The sequence below is a fragment of the Accipiter gentilis genome, chromosome 8 (assembly GCF_929443795.1).
Source record: "Accipiter gentilis chromosome 8, bAccGen1.1, whole genome shotgun sequence".
Classification (NCBI taxonomy): Eukaryota; Metazoa; Chordata; class Aves; order Accipitriformes; family Accipitridae; genus Astur; species Astur gentilis.
The window spans coordinates 38115671-38135213 of record NC_064887.1 but is presented as its reverse complement, the minus strand read 5'-3'; the positions used below and the strand labels follow the sequence as shown (position 1 = coordinate 38135213).

The 19543-nt window shown below is 48.0% G+C and overlaps 3 protein-coding genes across 4 annotated transcripts in view; all 3 read right to left on the bottom strand.

Moving 5' to 3' along the window:
* Positions 1 to 94: 94 nt before the first annotated feature.
* KLHL33 (kelch like family member 33) lies at positions 95 to 3922 on the bottom strand. The gene is given in 5 exon segments (XM_049808168.1): positions 95 to 888; positions 1472 to 1642; positions 2056 to 2989; positions 3255 to 3789; positions 3791 to 3922. Coding segments are annotated over 5 exon segments (2295 nt in total). The 5' UTR covers positions 3869 to 3922; the 3' UTR covers positions 95 to 311.
* A 2343-nt stretch (positions 3923 to 6265) lies between these two features.
* Positions 6266 to 10280, bottom strand: NDUFA11 (NADH:ubiquinone oxidoreductase subunit A11). The gene is made up of 4 exons (XM_049808858.1): positions 10145 to 10280; positions 9860 to 9952; positions 7333 to 7455; positions 6266 to 6459 (listed from the first exon to the last, which is right to left on the bottom strand). The coding sequence occupies exons 1-4, from the start codon at positions 10224 to 10226 to the stop codon at positions 6347 to 6349; spliced, it is 411 nt and encodes a 136-aa protein (XP_049664815.1). The 5' UTR covers positions 10227 to 10280; the 3' UTR covers positions 6266 to 6346.
* A 2902-nt stretch (positions 10281 to 13182) lies between these two features.
* RANBP3 (RAN binding protein 3) overlaps positions 13183 to 19543 on the bottom strand; it is a 57529-nt gene continuing 51168 nt past the window's right edge. For both annotated transcript variants that reach the window (XM_049807570.1, XM_049807571.1), the window contains 2 exons: positions 17807 to 17987; positions 13183 to 16866 (listed from right to left, as the gene is read on the bottom strand). In XM_049807570.1, coding sequence (XP_049663527.1) covers positions 16823 to 16866; positions 17807 to 17987 — 225 coding nt within the window. In that variant the 3' untranslated portion in view covers positions 13183 to 16822. The remainder of the gene's footprint in view (positions 16867 to 17806; positions 17988 to 19543) is intronic.

Genomic DNA, 19543 nt, shown 5'->3' with positions numbered 1-19543 from the left:
AATGGGCAGTTCAGGAGCCACTTTTATTCAACCCAAGTGTGGGAGGAAATTGGGGGGATGCCCAGCTCCCAGTGGAGGGCTCAGGGCAGGGGAGTGAGTATTCCTGGAGGCACGGGATTGCTGTGTGGCGAGTCTTTGTGTCTCGTGGGGTCCCTACAGTCTACGGCACGTACCCTGGGGGTGAGGGGTTACCAGAAACCACAGGAGGAACCCATTCTGGGAGAGGGATCTGGGAGCAATTTTGTCCCATAGAGGTGCCCATGGATGCTACCTGGGGATCCCAGTATGGGGTGCAGAGCTTTTAAGCCCCCCTAGGTATTATTGGGGGTTTCAGGTGATCTCGAGGGGTCCTCAACGCAGCTGGGGCCACGCAAGGCAGGCGGTACAGTGAGGACACAGGCTTGGAGGTCAGTATAGGCATGGGGCAAGGTGCCCCGGGTGATCCAGCGCCGGGTGCCTGGCTGGTAGGCATGGATCAAGTGGGTGTCCTTGTAGGTCTCATGACTGTACCCTCCCAGTATGAGCAGTTCCCCCCCGAGCACAGCTGCGCCCCCAGCTACATGGGCATGGGGCAGGGGGCTGAGGAGGACCCAGATGTCCAGCTTGGGGCTGTAGACCTCAAAGGCCAGCTGGTCCCTGTAGCCAGTCTGCCCGTCCCGCTGGCACAGTCCCCCGGCCACATAGAGCTGCCCACCCGCCTCCTCCATGATGTGGCCAGCTCGCTGGCCATTCATGGGGGCTAGGAGCTTGGCAGGTTCACCTGGGCTGTAGCGCAGCAAGGACGCCTGACACTGGCACGCCTCGTCACACCCCCCTGACACGTAGAGGGTACCGTCCAGGGCACATGCTGCGTGCCCACACAGAGCCATTGGCAGGGGCTGGCACTTCCTGGGCAAGGAGAGAGGGAGGGGGTGAAGGGCAGGTTAAGCAGGGCTACCTTATGGTGACTGCCTGCCCAGGAGTTCCCCAGCGAGCCATGGCTCCATCGACTGCTCAGCAGGCAACGCTGGCCAACACCCAATGAGCCTCAGTGGGCAGCATCAGCTAACACATAATGGATGCCCAAGGGGCATCACTGTTCAACACTTTGTAGACCCCAAAAGACATCATTGGTCAACCCACAGTGGAGTCCCTCAATGGACAGTATTGGCCAACACCCAACAGCGCACCCAATGAACACAGCTGGAAAATGTTTAAATGATTTGTCTCATTGGCAGGTGGCCAACAGACCCTCAGTGAATACTATTTAGCCAAAAACTCATTCACCACCCAGTAGGCAACACTGGCCAACACCCAGTGACCCCCAAGGGACATGGTTGCTCAACACCTAGTAGACCTCTCCCAAAGGCCACTGTAGGCCCATTCTCCATTGGAGGATCAGTGACCCAAGGACCACTCAATGGGCACCACTGGCCAACACAAGGGCCTCCTAGGGCAGGGGAAAGCAGGAGTCTATGTGGAGCAGTCTCACCTCCAGGTGTCATTGGCCAGGTCATAGCACTCCACAGTGTCTGTGCAGTAGATCTCCCCCGAGCTGCCCCCCAGGGCATAGATGAAATCCCCTAGTGCCACAGCAGCAAAGTAGCTTCGCCCACAGGTCATGCTGGCCAGGCGCTCCCAGGAATCGTCCATAGGCTGATACCTGGGTTTGAGAGGTAAAGAGGCAAGAGGCTACCTGTTACCTACAATGCCATGAAGTGATGTGGGCACTGCTAAGGGCAACAACCCACCTACAGCCAGCCAATCCCATAAAGCCTTGGAGCCACACGGTCTCCTTGCATGGGAATATCCCCTCCTTCTGGGAAATACCAAACCCATAATGCCCTAAGGCATCTCCAGGTAGGAGCCTCCCTGCCCTACCCCCAAAAAGCCAGAGTGGGAAGGTACCTCCTAGTCCTACACTCAATCAGTCCCAGAATGCCTTGGTGCCACTTGACCAACTGCAATGCTGCAATGCCTTGGGTCCACAGGGCAGCTCTAGCTCCACCAACACCTCCTCTGATCCCACAATGTCCTGGTGCTACACGCAACCTCTAGGTCCTCTGTAGCTCTCACCTGTAGACACTGGCCAGGGTGTCACGGACCCCGTAGTAGCATTTTCCGCCCAAGACGTAGAGGATGTTGCCCACAACAGCTACAGCATGGCGGAAGCGTGGGCCATCAGGAAAGTGTCCCAGTGCCCGCCACTCCACCCGCTTCACCAGACCCACTCCGCTGAGGTAGCGGTGAGCAAACCAGAGGTGTCGGCTGGGCTTCCGGGCAGCCAGGTTGGCCGTCAGTTTGTCTCCACCACAAACCACGAGTACCTCTTGCAAGGAACGCACCCGGCATGGCAGCTGGGCCATGGGGGCCAAACTTGCTACCATGAGCTCACGGAGGACCTTTGGGTCAGCTACCCCTGCAGCCACCGATGGGACCTTCTTCAGCTCCCGGCCGGACATGAGGGCAAAGCGAACAGATGACAGGACTTCCTTGGCTAGATCCTCTTGGCCATTTCCATTGGCCATAAGCCACCGTGATGCTGCTTCCAAGGCCTCCAGTTCATGGAGGACATTGAGACCGTCCGAGCGGAGGAGGCGGATTAGGAGGTGTGCAGGAAGATCCAGGAAGGCCGGTGTGGCCACCACACTGGGGAAGGTGGCCAAGATGTAGTCCTCTGCTACGCGGCCCACCTGGGCCAGCCCGTAAGCCACAGCAAAGGCCAGCACATCCAGGCCAGTTTCTGGGGTCAGGCCACGAGTGAAAACATCCAGGCAGAGGGTGAGGAGCCCCCAGGCCTGGTAGCGCAGGGAGGTCTCGGCTGCCTCCAGGACCGCAGGCCATGGCCCTGCCACCGCCCCCGTGTAGGCGAAGGAGAGGAGGAGGCGAAGCTCGGCTGGGGACAGCCCTGTGGCCAGCGGGGTAGCGGGGTCGTGGGTGGCCTCCCTCATGGGGGAAGTGAAGAGGGCCCGGAAGAAGTCACAGGAGCAGCTCAGGGCCAGGCGCTGAACTGGAGGGAAGGAGGAAGAATGGTGGGAGGCAGCAGGGGACCCTTTGTACCGGGCAGCCCCCTGGGAACTTGGGTGTCCTGGCCCCCTCCCACCAAAGCCCCAGCTCTCCCGAGACCAGCCCTGTGGGCACCTCTAGCTCCTCATCCGCACCTGGAGCCTCAGCCCCCAGCATGCCTGGCAGGGGACCCGGCTGTCCCCTGTCCCCCTCCTCAGCCCCTCCTGGGGGACACCCCACCCCCCTACTCCCCCCCCCCCCCGGCTCACCTGGGATGACCTCGTCCCCTGCCCAGAGCTGGAGGTCACAGCCCAGGCCGCTGGCATGGAGCTGCTCCATGGCTCTTAGTGTCTCCCACTGCTCCTCCAGGGGCTCAGGACCCCCTTCCTGGGGGTCACTCTCCAGCCGCGGGGCACAGGCAGCCACCACCCGGGGGGCCCCGAGGACCCGGGCAGCCTCCTCCACCTCCTTCTCCCGGCCGTGGGGCACAGTTCCCCCATAGGCGAAGGCAAGCACGGCCCGCCAACCCCACAGCGTGGCCCCAGGTGGCAGGGGGAGGCTGGGCGGGGGGCCCTGGCGCAGCTCTCTGGTCCTGCTCTCCAGGAAGCGAAGGAAGAAGGAGCTGATGGAGGCCAGGACCACGGCGTGGGCCATGTCGCCCTCCGGGCCCACGGCCACATCCACCAGCAGTCCCGCGGTGCGGAGGTGGTCGGCCGTGGCCAGGAAGTGTCTGGCGTGGGCCCCGTCCCGCAGGCTCCACTGGGCTGGGGCTGGCCCCTCTGCAACCCACATCTTGCCTGTAGAACACAGAGTGGGGGGGGTCAGGGTGCCGTCCCCACAGCCAGAGCCTCTGGCCCATGGCAGGAGTCCTGGCTGGGGACATGGGGCCCTGCTGCTGGCACTGCCCATAGTGAAAGCCACTGGATCCATCACCAAAGTCCCCCATCTGCCTCACTGCTGAACCCTCAGGGTGAAGCCACTGACCCACAGCCAACGCTGCTGTCCCACGGCTGAGCCCACTATCAATGATCAAACCCTCTGTCCTATAGCAGAAGCCACCAAGCCCTTCCCTAACCATTGCCCCATAGTCGAAACTACTGGTGCTCCGACAGCGGCAGAGCCACTTGGCACCTGGCACAGCTCCCCAGCAAAGCCACCTGTGCCACCCTTTTGGTGCGTGGCAGTGTCTGCTGCGCGCTGCCTGCCCCATGTCGCGCTGCCTATTGCATGTCGCAATGCATTGCACTGCGAGTTGTGTCCTGACGTTGCACGTCGTGCTCCCTCTTGCACCGCTTACTGCCAGGGTGTGCTGATCCTCGTGTGGCATGCTGCGTCACACCGCAGCGCGCTGCACGCTGTTGCCCCCCCCCACCCCGTCACGAGTGGCACCTCACGTGTCGCTTGGTGTGTTTGCACGGTGTTGCGTGTCCTCGCTCAAGCCGCGCGCTTTGCAGCCCAGCGTTGTGCTTGCTGTATGCCGTGTCCTGCATTGCCGTGTGCTGTGCCGTGCCATGCACTCGTCCCCCCTTACCGCCTGCCGCCGCTCCGGGAAGCTCCTGTGACCCCAGAGGAATGTGCCCGGGTAATTATAGCCCAGACGGGGCACGTGGCCTCGGCCCAGAGCTGGGAGAGGCGCAGGCAGAGGGAGGTCCCAGGTGCCAGAGTCCCAGGACAGGGCAGCAGGGACACTCGAGTCCCCTGAGGACAGGCAGCGGGGTGGGTGGAAGCTGCCGGGAGTTTTTTCCCCCTCTCAGGCAGCAGGAAGGTGCAGGCAGGGCTGTAAACCCAGGTTTTACCCTGGGCAGGCCCTGTTAGGGGGCTCTGGCCCATCAGCGCCCTCCTAAACCTTGCTTACCACCAGAGCCCAGGGTGAAGCAGCGCCCCCTCAAAAGTCCTTGGGTGGGGGAGAAACACCCCCCCTGCTCCCCCAGCACCACGGGTGGTGACACCTCCACCACCACCCGCTGTGCTCCTGAACTGGAGCCCAGCCCCACTGACCCCCACACTGAAGAGCTGGGGCTCCCCCAGCCCTGGTGCCAGGGAGCACATGGGGACACCAGCCCCTTGGTCCACCTTGGCCCACCTTGGCCCAGCCCTAAGCACCCCCAGGACCATGCTGTACCCCCCAGGACCCCCACATGCCCACAGAGAGCGCATACGACGGAGCAGCACAGCCTGCCATGGCTGTGACCACGTGTCCCCCCTGTGTCACTCTGTCCCCTCTGCTGTCCTTGAGTCCCCCAATCTCCTTGTCTGCTATTCCCCTCTTTCCTGTTCCCTCCCCTCACAACTCCCTGTGTTCCCCTACCCCACATCCCTGCTTCCCCTAGTGCCAATTTTCCCTGTCTCTATTAACTCCCATCCCCATCCCCAAATATCCTGTCCCTGTACCCTCATATTCCCATGTGCCTGGTTGAATTGTGTCCTCCCGAAGATGATTTTACAGCCTCTCCAAGTCCATTTTTCAGCACTTATCTATCCCAACTGTGAGAATTTTTTTCCTTCCATCTACTTAGAAATTCCCTTTCTGCAACTTGTGCTTGTTATTTCACATCCTTTACTGTGCACCTGAGCCTGCCTTTTCTGTAACTATTAAGTTGTGAAAAAATGGTATTAGATCAGCCCTCAACCTTCTTTTCTCCAGACTGAATGATGCAGTTCTCACCACTCTTTGTGCATCCTGTGCCTCAACCCTCTACACCTTTTTGGTGGCTTTGCTGGATGTGCCTGTTTGCACACAGAAAATTCAACCAGACACAGCCCTGAGCAACCTGCTCCAATTTTGAGCAGGAAGATCTCCAGGGGTCCCTTCAACCTCAGCTATTCCCCCATTCTAATCCTGAAGTTGTGGGCTCTAGGCTTCCTTAAATGCTTATTGGATAAAGTCCCCTGGCTCCTGAACACCTTGTAATGGGCAATCTATACCTACCTTCCCCACCCCAACTTCCTCATCATCAACCTAGAGCCAAGTGCCTCTTCAGATGTTTTGACTCCAAACCCTTACCGATCTTACTTGTCTCAGTGCGGTGCAATCCCAACCCTTGCCAAAAAATCCTGCAGGACCCACTCAAAACTACAATAACAACTCCCAAAAGACCAAACTGAAAATGGTAATTGTACCTCTCAAGCTTGCATGCACAATACAGACATAGAAGCATAGTGCCTAGAAATCTCAGCAGGAGCAGCAGATGAAGCTTCCTCTCCAACAGCTCCACCTTTTTTGCATCTCAGCCCAAACACTGTCAACAGCTGGACGACATCAAAATTTTGTGACAACTGCTGATTTGACAGTATCTTTATTACACAGCTTCTTATTACATACAGCATTCAAAAGACAGTTCGCAGGGGGGAAAGGCTACATTTACAGCTTGGGAGGTCCCGTCAGCCTCCAGCCCTCCTTGTTACCTATCTTCATTAGAGCAGCGGTAATTCCAAACCCCAAACATGCCGTGGTACCGGTCATGTAACTGTGAACTGGAAAAAACACATCAAACCGTAAATGATCTATTAGGGCACAAGTACTATACAGTAGATCTCAACAAACTCTGCAATTTTTCCATGAGCTACTCACAGTCCCTTGACCATCAGTGACATTGTTTGCCAAGAGAAATCAGAAAAGTGACTAATTTTTAAATTAAGTGTTCTCATCCTTTTAGCTTGCAATTTGAAATACCAATTTCTATAATCCACTACCCCATCTCCTTACATAGGCAATCTTAAATTGCTTATTTCAGTGACAAAAGTAACAACCACTGCTTCAAATTCTCATCAGCTCAGCAACTAGGAAAACTGAAGATAAATTCTATTTCACCACAATTACAACTTCAATAAATCCTTCATATCTTTAACACTGAGTCTGAAAGCCTACAGAAAACAGAGCTGCATAAATACCTGCAGGAGTTAATCTACCCTGACAAGATGCCATAGGAGGAACAGCAGCAAGATACAGCTTGTCCCTTAAAGTGCATGAAGAATTCACAAGGCAGATGTTAAGACTATATTTTGTGTGTAAAATAAATCACATTTGTTGCCAAGAAAATATGGATTTCCACAATTAGTTTTTCATATCTTGCAATTTCAAGTTATGACTGGTATTTATAATTGGCAGTACCGGGTCAACTTTCTTTTCATTCTGTAAATCAGCTTGATGTTATCTCTGGTGTCCTTCTGTAGCAGTATTTATTTTAGCAGACCTATACAATGGAGCATCAACAAAACTGGCATGAAATGGAATTCAGATGCTGAGATGAATATTTACTAAATAAGCCTGACATCAAGATTATTTTACATTTTTCCCTAACAGAAAGAGAGAGGGCTCACTTTGTTACAGGCATTATCTACATTTACCTCTTGCACCTAAGACAGCTCCTGTTGCACAGCCTCCTATGAAATAGTTCAAGGGATCCTCTGGTTCCTCTCGGATTTGGGCACTGAGGCAGGTAGTTACGCCAAACACAGCTCCTAGTGTAGCTGTAAACAAGAGGTGAAAAACCAAACCAAAACTCTTCAAGGAACTGAGAATTACATACAAAGCACATTTTTGAGACACACAGTACTGTACAACAGCTCCTCTGGGAAAAAAAGAGGAAAATGAAGCAAGATCTGATTTCGATTACCCAGGGGCATCATATCCTAGCCACTATGGTGAGACTCAGCATTATACAAATCCCAGCGTGTTCCTTCTGCTACCTCCTCCGGTCCAGCCATGCAGCCACCTGTGTGCCACGCAGGTCTTGAGCAAGCAGGTCCAGCTCAGCCGTTAGCTGGATCCCCAGGAACCCTGCTGTCTGCCAGCATACAAAGCAGGTGCATTCAAATGGCTACGGACAAACACCACCACATCCAGCTTGGTTATTAGCTTAGACTTAATAAGAGCCCTTCCAGATGACACAACGGGGCAGCCCCTGAACAGCCAGATTGTAAGAGAAGAGAGAAGCAGGTTTCTCTGTAGCACGTTCCCCCAGGGTGTAGGAGAGAGCAGAGCTCTCTTTCAGCTCTGTGCTGAAACTCAGCTCACAAATCCCCGTGAATCCAGCCTCACAGGGAATCTGGTAGAGAAACTCAGACGGGTCTACTCTCCTTAAGGTTGGTTTGTCCTGGGACTTTACTCCTCTGCCTGCCTGGGGCTTGCAATGATTTTTGGATAGTAGAAAAATGGATTGAGTTTTTGAATTATTCTTTTTGTAAACTGATTTTGAAATTTAATTAAGAATTTTGAACTAAGAAACTGCAAACTAGCATTGCCTTGTCCACTGAATTACATACCTCATCCCATCAGACCCTACATCGATATAACGGCAAACTTTGGCAAATAACTGTGTCAAGCAAATACACAAAGAAGCTTTTTTTGTTTGTAATACAGGTTCTTGATCACGAAACGTGAAACTGGCTACCAGGCAGCATCTGCAGATTTCAATTCATCTTTCTTGGGAACAACAAAAATGTCCAGGATAAAAATTTTCAATCTCTATGGTAAACTAGTAAACCACAAGCTCATGTTACAAACCTCTGCAGTTTTTCAGCAGAAAATGCAATTATGCTGATCCTAAAATCAACTGAAAAGAGCACCGAGGAAACAAAACCCACAGACCAAGGACTGTATTTCAGCTTCCCTGCTTCCTCTGCTTTGGACTACAGGAGTCTGGAGGCAAAACACATTGCTTCAGACCATGAGGTCTGGCCCCTTAACAGTGGACAGGATAAGCTCTTCCTCAGGTTCAAGAATTGGTAAGAGGATTCAATATGCTGGTTTAGGATTATGGGATTTATTGAAGTCATAACTGGTTAGATTAGCCAGTCCATCACAATGACCTTCTATGGCTCAACTCATTACAGGAGATTCCAGGTCCTGTTTTAGAGTTGAACAACTCAAAAATGCAGATCTGAACTGCTCGTGAAACGAACCAGCTTCCAGTTCAGAGCACTAGTGCACAGGGAGAGAGAGAGGTGACATAAGCCATGAAATTAGACTGAAAAACAAGATGAGTTTGGTGAGAAGAAAACTGTGCACTTGCCAAGGGGCTGGGGGAGCTTCAGCCTTGTGGATCTGCACCTGCATCTGGAATAGCCCCCTCCGTTGCCTGCTTATTTCTTCAGTGTCCATTTTCTCTTGCAAATTCAAGACAACTACATGGTTTCTTCCTGGCTACACAGCATGATGGACCCCCCCCCCCCCCCCATTTATTTTCCTCTTGCCATCAAAACCATTGTGTTTGCTCTTCAAGTGTGATTTATTAAGTGCAATGCCTAAACATATGAAGTAAAAAATGAGTTTGCTTCCACTGTACTTTTGGCCCTAAACAAGCTGGTTTGCAAATACTAAGTACCTTTTACTCTAGATTGCAAAAAATGCATCACCTAAACTTCAAATAAAGAACACGTCTTTACATAAAGAACATGGGAGGCAGAGACTGCTGCAGACGCATCTTCAGCCTGAGCTGACATGGTTGTTCTTCCATCTCTAGCATTAACCCAGAAGTTCTTTCGTCCCCCATCGCCCATATTACTGGTGTTACCTTACCCAGCAGAAAATACTACCCACGTGTGAGTAACTTCTGTCCTATTCTATTACGATTTGACATGTAGGTAGCGTGTTAGAGGAAACACAGCAAAAGGAAACGCCAACTGTGAAGCTCCGCACGTCTTTCAAGCCATTGTACCACTGCGGCTCTCGGCTTCCAGCCTTAAAACAACCATCTGCCTCCGAGGCGTGCGGAGGAGGAACACCACCCAAAACCGAGCACAAAGTCAAAGGCAGAGGTGGCCTCGGCGGGCAGGGCGGCCCGGTACACCGACCGACCGACCGATGGGGAAGCGCCCGCCCCGGGGGGCGGCCACCGCCGGCCGGGAGGGGACGGCGGCCCCGGGCCCTTACCCATGGTGACGCTGTCCGCGACTGCCATCTGCAAGGCGGCCAGGGCCGAGTTGGGCTGCTGTAGTATAATACGGTAGGCCGTCCCGACCAAGCCTGCAACACACGACGGCGTCAGTCAGCAGAGCCGCGGCCGGCGGTGACGGAGCGGCCGGCGGTGACGGAGCGGCCGGCGGTGACGGGGCTCCCGCCGGTACCGCCTCGTAACCGACCGGGCCCCGCTTCGCCGCCGCCGCCGCCGCCGCCGCCCCCCGGTCCCCTCAGCCGCGGTCGCCCCGATCCTCTCACCCGCGGCGACGCCGACGCGTGTGGTGAGCCAGGTGCGGCGCGCGCACTCCTCACCCTCGGGGCCATCCCAGTAGCCCGCCATGGCGCCGCAAGGGCACGGGCACGGGAGCAACGGCGAGCTCTCGCGAGAGAACGGCGCGGCCCCGCCCCGGCCGCCATGTCGGCGCCGCGCCGCCCTGAGGGGCGGGCGGGAGGCGGCGTCTCTCACGGCGGGGAAGGCTGAGGGAGCTTGGGGTGCTGCCGCCCCGACACCGGTGTTCCCGCAGCACGGCGCTGTCCCCCGGCCACGGACCTCGTCCCGGCGCTCGCCGTGGCTCGCACGGGCAGGTCAGCTGTCCCGCCGCCGGCTGGCGGGCCCTCGGAAATCCGTCAGAAAAGTAATGGCGTTTCACGTTTTCAGCTCGCAGGCCGTGGCTCTTAAGGGGCCTTCAGAGCTTGCAGCTCTGTGTCTAAACCTAAACGACATACGTTTCCCCTAGCCTTTTTTCAGTGCTGGCTGTGTTGGGGTGGTTTGTGGGGTTTTGCCGTTTTGGTTTGGTTTTGTGGATGTAGTAGCTACAATTATAATGAAATAGTAGTTCGATATTTTAAAATGAATTTTCAAGACTCTAATGCGCTGGCTGTCTCTGTATACTTGTATCTCTGTTTTTTCCTTCTGAAATAATAAGGATGTTTTGACACACCTGCCTAGGCCACACTGTAGTGTAGGCTGTACACATTTATTTTTCCAGGTGTTCTCAGTTTGCTAATAAAAACATTCAACAACTCACTACCATGCTGCCTCAATGACATCCCTTCAAGCCAAGCTCTTCCAGTTCTGTTTTCCCCACCATTGAAATAACTCCAGCAGCTGAATGGAAGAAGGCCATAACTGGATTGATGCTTAGCTGAAGCTTTCTCTCACCCTACTTTCACCTTTAGGTGAAAGTCTCCTTAAATACTTTGTGCATTTCCCAGTTATGATGGAGTCCTCTACAGCACCTCTTTTCTGGGATAGGAGCTCAAAGCAGCTAGCTACTACCCCCAAATTATGCCACTAAATAGCTGTTTGTTACCAGCACTTATAACTCTACTTCTAGGACAGCACTGAGGGATGCCAGGTGGGAGCGAAGTCTGAACTTCCCCAGCCTTGTCAGCAGGGAGAGAATGGGGGACAGCCAGGGATCACAGCACTGAAGCAATCTGTGACTCGGCCCCTGGCTTTGGCATATCAGAGAGCTGCTGTGGTGGCACAGACCTTGGGCAGGGCAGACACATCTTCATTCCCAATCTGTCTCAAGTGCTGGTTTTAGAATGAGTTCGTATGGGGTATATTGGCAACAGAGTGTCCTTTGCAGCAAGGCCACTCTAATTCCTCGATGCCCCCTAAAGTGGCTGTTCTTACAAACACAAAAACAAATGCACCGATCAAGTACGCACTGGCAGTTTATTAAAGAAAGCAGTTTATAGGGCCGTTTTACTCCTCCTGCCAAGTCCCTTCTAAGCACATCTGACAACAGGCTGTTTGGACAGCAGGACAAGAAAAGCCATGGCTGGATGGTAGCATATGGTGCAAATGCTCATTCCCCAATATAAACATATGGAAGCCAGTAGTCTTGCATAGGATAAGACTCTACACCGTTAAGTAATGAATAGCATTCTAACCTTTAAGCAGCTGTTAAAAGCTCTGCTGAGTGTGTATTACATGCAGGGGATTCATACCACTCCTTCCACAGACAAGTGAGGTGGAACCAAGATTCCTCCTGACTTCTCATGTGCCTGTACATAGCTGCAAGACACAGCACCTGTTTTTGTGCAGCTCTTAACATGCCTCACCTATAAACCACAGTTAACCTTAGGGACTGGCACACTGCTGCTATGGTTTATTTTCAGAAGCCTGTCCTCAGGCTTCTGAATGGTGTAAAACACAGCCTAGGCAATTAGTACTCATTAGAGAACTGTTACAGTAAAACGTAACAGTTACCTTACTACCAACAGGCAAGTTCCAGGGAAAGCCACATGTAAATCAATCTAGGTAAGTTACATTACTCTTAAAGCATCTAACTTGACTCCAAGTATTTTACAATTAACTGTAGACTATGGCTACAAACCAGTTAGCTTGTACAGAGAGTATTAGTTCCCTTAACTGTTAAATGTGGGGAGTGAGTTGCCATCATACTACAAGCTGCAGATGATTTAGTTTCCTTCTGCCTCTGAAACTTGAGGACAGAACCACCCACCGGCAAGTCACATGCAAAACATTTCCCCATCCTCCTCTCTTTCGGCAGCTTTTTGTATGGCCTTATTCAATAGACCTCCTATCTGCATCTGAACTTACGCTCTGAACTCTCCAGAACAGGAATCTTATCTTGTCTGCAAAATGGACTACAATTAGTGAGCTACTTTCCAGTGGTCAATATAAAAAGCATTTCCCATGTGTACAATTAGTAGAGACTGAGGCTTGGCATGAACTGCTCAGATCACTGTTACCAGCAGCAGCTGGGGCTTGACTGATTCCTTCTGGTCTCTTGCACAGGAGGACATAAAATACAACATTTAATACTTGGCTTTTCCTAGGATTCATTAGAAGCCAAAGGTAAGCCACCAGAATGCAATCAGGAATGGTTCATTTAATTCACAAGTATCCTTAGAAAAGGCATTCACTGCCTACCGCCAGCAACAGAATTACCAGTGTTCTTGATAACAAATTCAGCTTTCATATCTTTAAGCCCTTGAAAAGACGTAGTCAAAAGGGAACTCTGAATACTATCTTTAAATGAGAGACTTTCATTTACAGAAATTATCTTTGAGCATTTCTTTGCAAGATACCTGTACCATAACCTAGCAGATAGCAATTAAGACTGACTTTAGGAGTTTAGCTTAGCAATTCTCTCAGCACCTCTGTTGCTCTGTGCTAATCTTCACAGGAGGAAAAGAATTACCCTGGAAAGTTAAAATACCTTTATACATTCTGTCTGAATTTATCTGCTACCCACATAATGGACTTGAGAGTTCAGCTTAAGCAAGTCAGTGCACAGAAAGACCAAAGAACAAGGGGAGAAAAGCACACAGTGAAAAGTCAGTTTAATGAAATCTTGCATGACAAATTATGGCAATTATCATAATTGGAATTCCTAAAACTAGAGAAGATTACGGGGAAACATGGTAAACTTTAAAATATGTAACGTTTCTAGAAATAAACCATTTTCTACACTCACTGGGAGAACAAGAAGCCAGTAAAACTGCAGAATGGGACGCATTAGGAACAGTCATTTAATGGCAGCAATACCTAAGCAATGGAATTGATTGATACCTCAGTGACTGGGAACAAGGGAGAGAGTCACTACAAAGTTGGAGGTTTCTTATTCCTGCAGGCTTCTAACAGTTTGTACATCTGCCCAGCCTGGTTTCAGTGGAGGACTGCTGAGGACTAGTTTATTTAGAACTTTCCCTGCCCTGTCTTCTGTGAAGTAGTGCATCATGCACTGGGAACTGGATTACAGAAAGATATTTTAACTACACATTTTCTTACCTTAATGTTTGTATTTCCTGTGGGTGTAATCTTATTTTTAATTTTATGGATAAGAGGTTTACTTCTGGTTTTAGTAACACCACCATTCTTGCAACATTTTCCCCATCAGATGTGCTCAATTTTATTACACTCTTCAGTATCTTTTTTCCCCCTAGGAAAATTTGAAAGGCTGTGCCCACATCAGTCAGCAGCCAGAACAAGAAATACAGTAACATATGTTAACAACAGACCTAAGAGCAAAGATGCAGCAGGAGGGTGGTGAAAGGGGAAGATTGTTGTAGGAAAGCAAACTTGGTTGTCGTCAACCTCCCTTCTAACAGCCATTGCCCAGCACAGGAAATACAACACAGGGCTTGGGGTGTTTTGTTTGCTTGTTTTCTAATGAAAGTTTTAATGTAGTTCCCACATATATTTTTATATGGGTCTTGCATAAATCTTTCAAAACACATGGGCATCATATGGTTTTACCTGTCACTAGGTTACTAAGGCTTAAAGCAGAGAGTGAAATAAGAGTTTTGCTTTGGCATAACTACATCTTGCTGGGCAGGGCCTGAACTCAATCTATAGCCAATTCTGTTAGTGGTTCACAGTAATATTTCCCTCTTCACTATAAAGATATATGCAAAGATTCCAGCTGAAATAAAATTTGTATCAGTAAATAGTTGCCAATTTTATTTTTTTTTTTTAGAATGCTGTAGGTGATTGTATACCACCACTAAACCTCAAAGCAAGCAAGCTTATTCCATTTTTCCAAATCTTCATGCACCATCAATTTCATTTTAGGTAACGCACCTCAAAGTGAGACTCTGCATAGACCCCATGGAGTTTGGGACCATGAAGTAAAACCTGTTTCTCCACAAGTAGGCCCTGCTGACCAAGACACCTTATTAATTTTCTTTATGCTGACAACAACAAGCAGCTTTACGCTGCAACATTGTTTGAAAAGAGTAGTTTAAATCTGAGTATCTCTCTCATGTAAAAAGATCCAAGATCCAAAATGCAGATCACATTTGAAAATACAATAGTTCCCCAGACCTTGTGATTGCAGAAACAATTGTGTGGGTGGGTATTAAGAAACATGCTGTGCTTCTGTTAATGAGCTGCATGAGAAGGGGTCCATCAATAGGTTTGTGCATGGTTAAAAAACCCCGTAATGTTAAGGAGAAAAAAAACAAAATGCAAAAAGGCATGAGCAGACCATCCAGAGAAATCACAAATGCAGTGGCACAGCTAATCATTAGCCCTTTTCACTCCCCAGAAAAGTAATCCAAGATGTTCCTTCAACAGGCTACCAGGAAAAGCAAAGCACCCCCTGCCCCAAAAAACTTAAGTCTCCAACAGTGGTTAACAACAGATAACAGGTAAAAACATGTTCTTGACTCCCAGTGAAGAAAAGCATCTTTCATGAAAATAGAGGCAATAAGGACTGTTTTGCTATGTGAATGATTTCAAAGTTGCTTTTGTGCTACAACCTGGGTTTTAATTTTCAATTCATGCTACATTAAATGCTTCTTCCCCTTTAATTTTAAATGGTGCATTTTAGATCTCCCTTAACCTACATGAGAAAGAGCAAGGAAATGAGAAATTATCTATCAGTAAACTATTTATAAATGAAATAGAAAAGTTCGGGGAATTTATAGCGAAAGTGACCTGGTCACTGTTCTTGGTGACTACTAAATTCCAACTTTGCTGGACAAGAATATACCGTATGTTTTAATAACAAAATAAAACTCAACTGTCACAAAAGGCCCAAGTGATTAGAAAACATCCAAAGCAAAAAGTGAGTTATGGTTACAGTAGGAGTACTTCAGAATTACACACAGGAAAACACATTCTTGCTTTTATTTTGGTGGAACAGAATACAATATCCTTCAGCCCAAACTATTCAAAGCTGGCAATATTACCTTTTTCTTCATGCTGCAAGACTTCAGGAAACAGAACAGGGACAGGAAGGGTTAGAAGTTAATTTTCTATTTAAGGCCGTTAATTCAGCACGATATTTAAAAATGTACTCAACTTTAAGCATGAATAGTTGCATTGACTTCAGTAAGATTATTCACATGTAGTTAAGTCAGGCAAGTGCTTAAATGGCTTGTTGAATCAAGCCATTAAATGAGAGCTGCTTTATTATACAGATTTACTTTAATGGCTGACAGAGCTCATTAAATGAGCCTATTTTATTCTTCCAAGGGCTAACAGCTGTTTCCTCATCAACTTTTCTGAAGGTGTAACCTGTATGCCTCCTACACTTTACTGTAGCCACAGAAACATATAATTTTCTAAGAAAAATTGTATGCAACATCTATTATATATAGTGGCTTAGCTCTCCCTTAAATAGTAACAGAAAAGAACAGTACAAAACAATAGTTTCACTTTTTCAACACACAAGAGCATCTTATTGAAAAACTAAAATAAAAAAGTATCACCACAATATAAATCCCCAAATAATAATAATGAAATGGGAAGAAAGAAAAGGAGTTAGCAAAACATCCTGTGGACTTTAAAGTCTCTTATTACCGCATTAAAAAAAGCTTTTCTCGTGAACCACGTTTTCCTTCTCTCTGTTTACAAATCCACTAGACAGGGAACAATGGTGTCCACAACCTACTCTGGGATTAGAAGGTAAAAACATGGTCTGCCCCATCTGCAGTCCAAAAATAGAATGAACCCAAAAGGGCAGTCAGTGAGCGTAGGAACTGGTGAGGACACGGTTTCCCTGCAGGTGGCCGAAACTCATAAGGGGGAGTAGGGGTTATGAAAGCAGAATTCGAGTTGGAACTGTGTCGGAAAGTTTTATCTCGGAGGCCTGCAAGACATGAACTACTGAAGAAACAGTCAAAAGGTCCCAATGAAAAGCTGTGACAAGCTGTAATGTGCCATTTCAATTACAAGGAAGAGGGGAAATGTTTGGTTTTTTTTTTTTTTTTGGCTCATCAATATGATGAGCTTTCACGTCCCAAACCACATTCAGGTAGTTTCAAAGTCTGCTTTTTTTGTGTGGAATCTACTGATCCAGACCAAAAAACCAAACAAACAGAACAGGGATGCACAGTTCTGAAGTCCTGGAGCCTTCAACACTGCCTGAAATAATAGCTGGCCTGGGGTATCCAGAGATGCCTGCAAGATGGTGTTCATAGCAGCCTTGCAAGCAGATCGGCTCACATCTGCTATGTGCTGCCAACATTCTGCCCGTCACCTTCATCATTAGGACCTGAAACAAACAAAGTAGTTCTTTGTCATAAGTAGTATCTTTTGTTTTTGCCTTACAATAAGAAGCCCTACTTGAGAAGCCTACAGAAGTCTCAGATTTAAGATTTCAATGACAGATGAGCACTGTAGAGCTCCCCCTTCCCCTCCCTTACATCTTCCTTCTCCAGAGTAAGTTCTGTCCACTGCAGAATTTTATGTTCTTGACTGAGCTGGTTTAGGGATCCCAGTAGCATCCCAGAGCCTAAAAGCTCAGTTTCCAGCCTCTTCAATCTACCTACTGCTTATGTTCATATTCATTCCCTTCTTTTTTTCCCCTGCAGTGAATCAGGATAGAGGACTGGTCTCTGTTAAAGGTTGGATGTTCTAAGCCATAGGAATGCAAAGCACAGATGACTCCCAAATCAGGAGTACAGAAGGAAGCCTTCCTCAAACTGAAGACTAGTGCTTTTCTTAAATTATGGTCTCCTCATGTACAATGAAATTAATCACACTCTTCCCATGCCCCTTTGTAAACTTTCTGCTTTCCAAATAGCATTCTACTCAAGGGTCAGTCTGGATCCTGTGGGCTGAAAGTAGCCCAAGACAGTCATCTCAGGTTTTATGTGCAAGCCTTAGCCACATTGAAGGCAAAAATGAAACTCACAACCACCCCCTTAAAAATCCTGTAAACAAAACTAGAACTAATTGAAGCACAGATAACCTCTGCTAAACTGTGACACGTAACTCAGATGGAAGCAGCACAGGGGCCTTTTTACCAGTTTGGAGAAGCAACAAGAAACAGTTGCATTCAAAAAGGCAATTTGTGCAATGAGTCTTATTCCACAAACACGTGTGAGAAGTAACAGGCCAGAAGTACATGTATAATATACAATTACAGAGAAGACAGTCTGCCTTAAAGAAAAACACATGGAAAACAGAAAACTGTTGTCTTTCTTGCTTACCACTTCCAACTGATCCTGAAGGTGCAATGACATCATCATCACTATCTTCCTCATTTGATTGCGTTACCTCTGGCTCAGGTGCTACATTCTTGACTTCTTGCTCTTGTTCCACTCTACTCCGCAAGGCCAAAATCCGATGGTGTAATGCAGCATACAACTGCCCTGTATCTTTAGAGCTTGCCTACATATTTTTAATATTCAGAAACAAGAAAAAGATGCAAGGAATTACAACAGAATAAAAACACTGCTTACATAATACATACCAGTCATGCCAAATTTCACAATCTACTTTTCAGTCTTCTCATACAGGGTTTTTCAAACTAGGTCAGAACGGGTTGTGGTATACATAGCAAGATGCTAGATATACTAAACTCTGATGATGAGGGTATATTCCTCTCCACTCAGCACCAACTTCCTCTGGCTAACATAATGAGTACTAGCTGATTTTGTATAATTTTCTTCAACCAGCAGTCACACAGCTTTCCTGACACCTCCCAAAAGCTTATGCTAAAAAAATCCTTAATTAAAAAGTTTGTCTTGCACAGATTTTTCCAGGTTTGTCAATCACTCAACTTCACACATTAGTTAATCGTAATCAAGTCCCTTAATTGTTTACATGATGCACTGAAAGTTTCAGCATAAGATATAATGAGAAAACTGAATGGACATGCAGTCAGGCAGGTGATTATTCCAGGGGTTTTTTTGTTTGTTTTTTTTTTACACTCTTTTATACTGATCAGCTGTTTCAGAGGGAAGCATTTGTGGCTGTCCAGGAATATATGGTTTTTTACTCAAAGGTTAATGGCCACTTCATGCCTTCAAAAGAAACAATTTTTAGGCTTATCAAATGAAGTATTTAATGGATATTATTTAAAAGGTAACTCCTTTCAAATACTATGAAACTCTGTCTTCACCATGTCAATTAAGTCCTCATATTAACTACTATTACTGTTACCAAGTTAACTTTAAGGTAACGATCCCAATTTTCATTAAAAATTGTTTCCATCCTCCCCATCTGTAACCTCTGTATCTGCAAAATTCCCCTGCAATGAGCTGCAGTGAATAAATTGTTCCATACAAGGTACTTTTCATCAATACTAAAATCAGTAGTGAATAACATGATGACAGATTAACTCAAACTTTTCAAATCTAGAAGAATGCTGAGAAGAAGTTATCCATTAATTTCACTGCTCTTTCTTTATCAATGGTTATTTGGTATCATCAAGTTCCACTCTGGGACTCCAGATCCCAGTCCTACAAATCTAATGTCACAGGGGAAGCTGACTATTTGTTGCTGTTATCTTAATTTCTGATTCATAAGAATACTTAATTCTTTAGCAAATCCTTGTGTAGAATCAGTGTAAGTCAAAAGAATGTGTTCAGACCTCTCAAAATCTCTAAGTGCTCTTAGCAGACATTAGGGAATGACCTTTCTTTCTTGCTAACTGTATCGTGATCTCCCAAGTGTTTTAGTAATTCTAACTGGGATTGCTGTTTCCCTGTTTAGCAAGCACAGAAATCACTTTCACTGTCCTGCTACTGCTTGGAATACTCTGTATTAAAAGAAAATCAAAGTTAAAATGTGTTATCCTTAACTACTAACACAATGTTCTTGACAGATATCTAGTGTTTCACTTCCAGTGAGCACCTATGCGTCCACCCACACTGTAGATAGACAATGACAGCTTTCCTGTGCTACAAGTTCTGGTAGACCTCATTTTGGTTAAGCTATTACAC

Excerpts from the sequence above, each read along its gene's own strand:
- NDUFA11 (XM_049808858.1), bottom strand. The coding sequence starts at position 10,226 with ATGGCGGGCTACTGGGATGGCCCCGAGGGTGAGGAGTGCGCGCGCCGC. Across the intron at positions 9,953-10,144 it reads ACGCGTCGGCGTCGCCGCGG|GCTTGGTCGGGACGGCCTAC; the intron begins GTGAGAGGATCG and ends CGTGTGTTGCAG. Across the intron at positions 6,460-7,332 it reads AGCTGTCTTAGGTGCAAGAG|TTCACAGTTACATGACCGGT; the intron begins GTAAATGTAGAT and ends TGTTTTTTCCAG.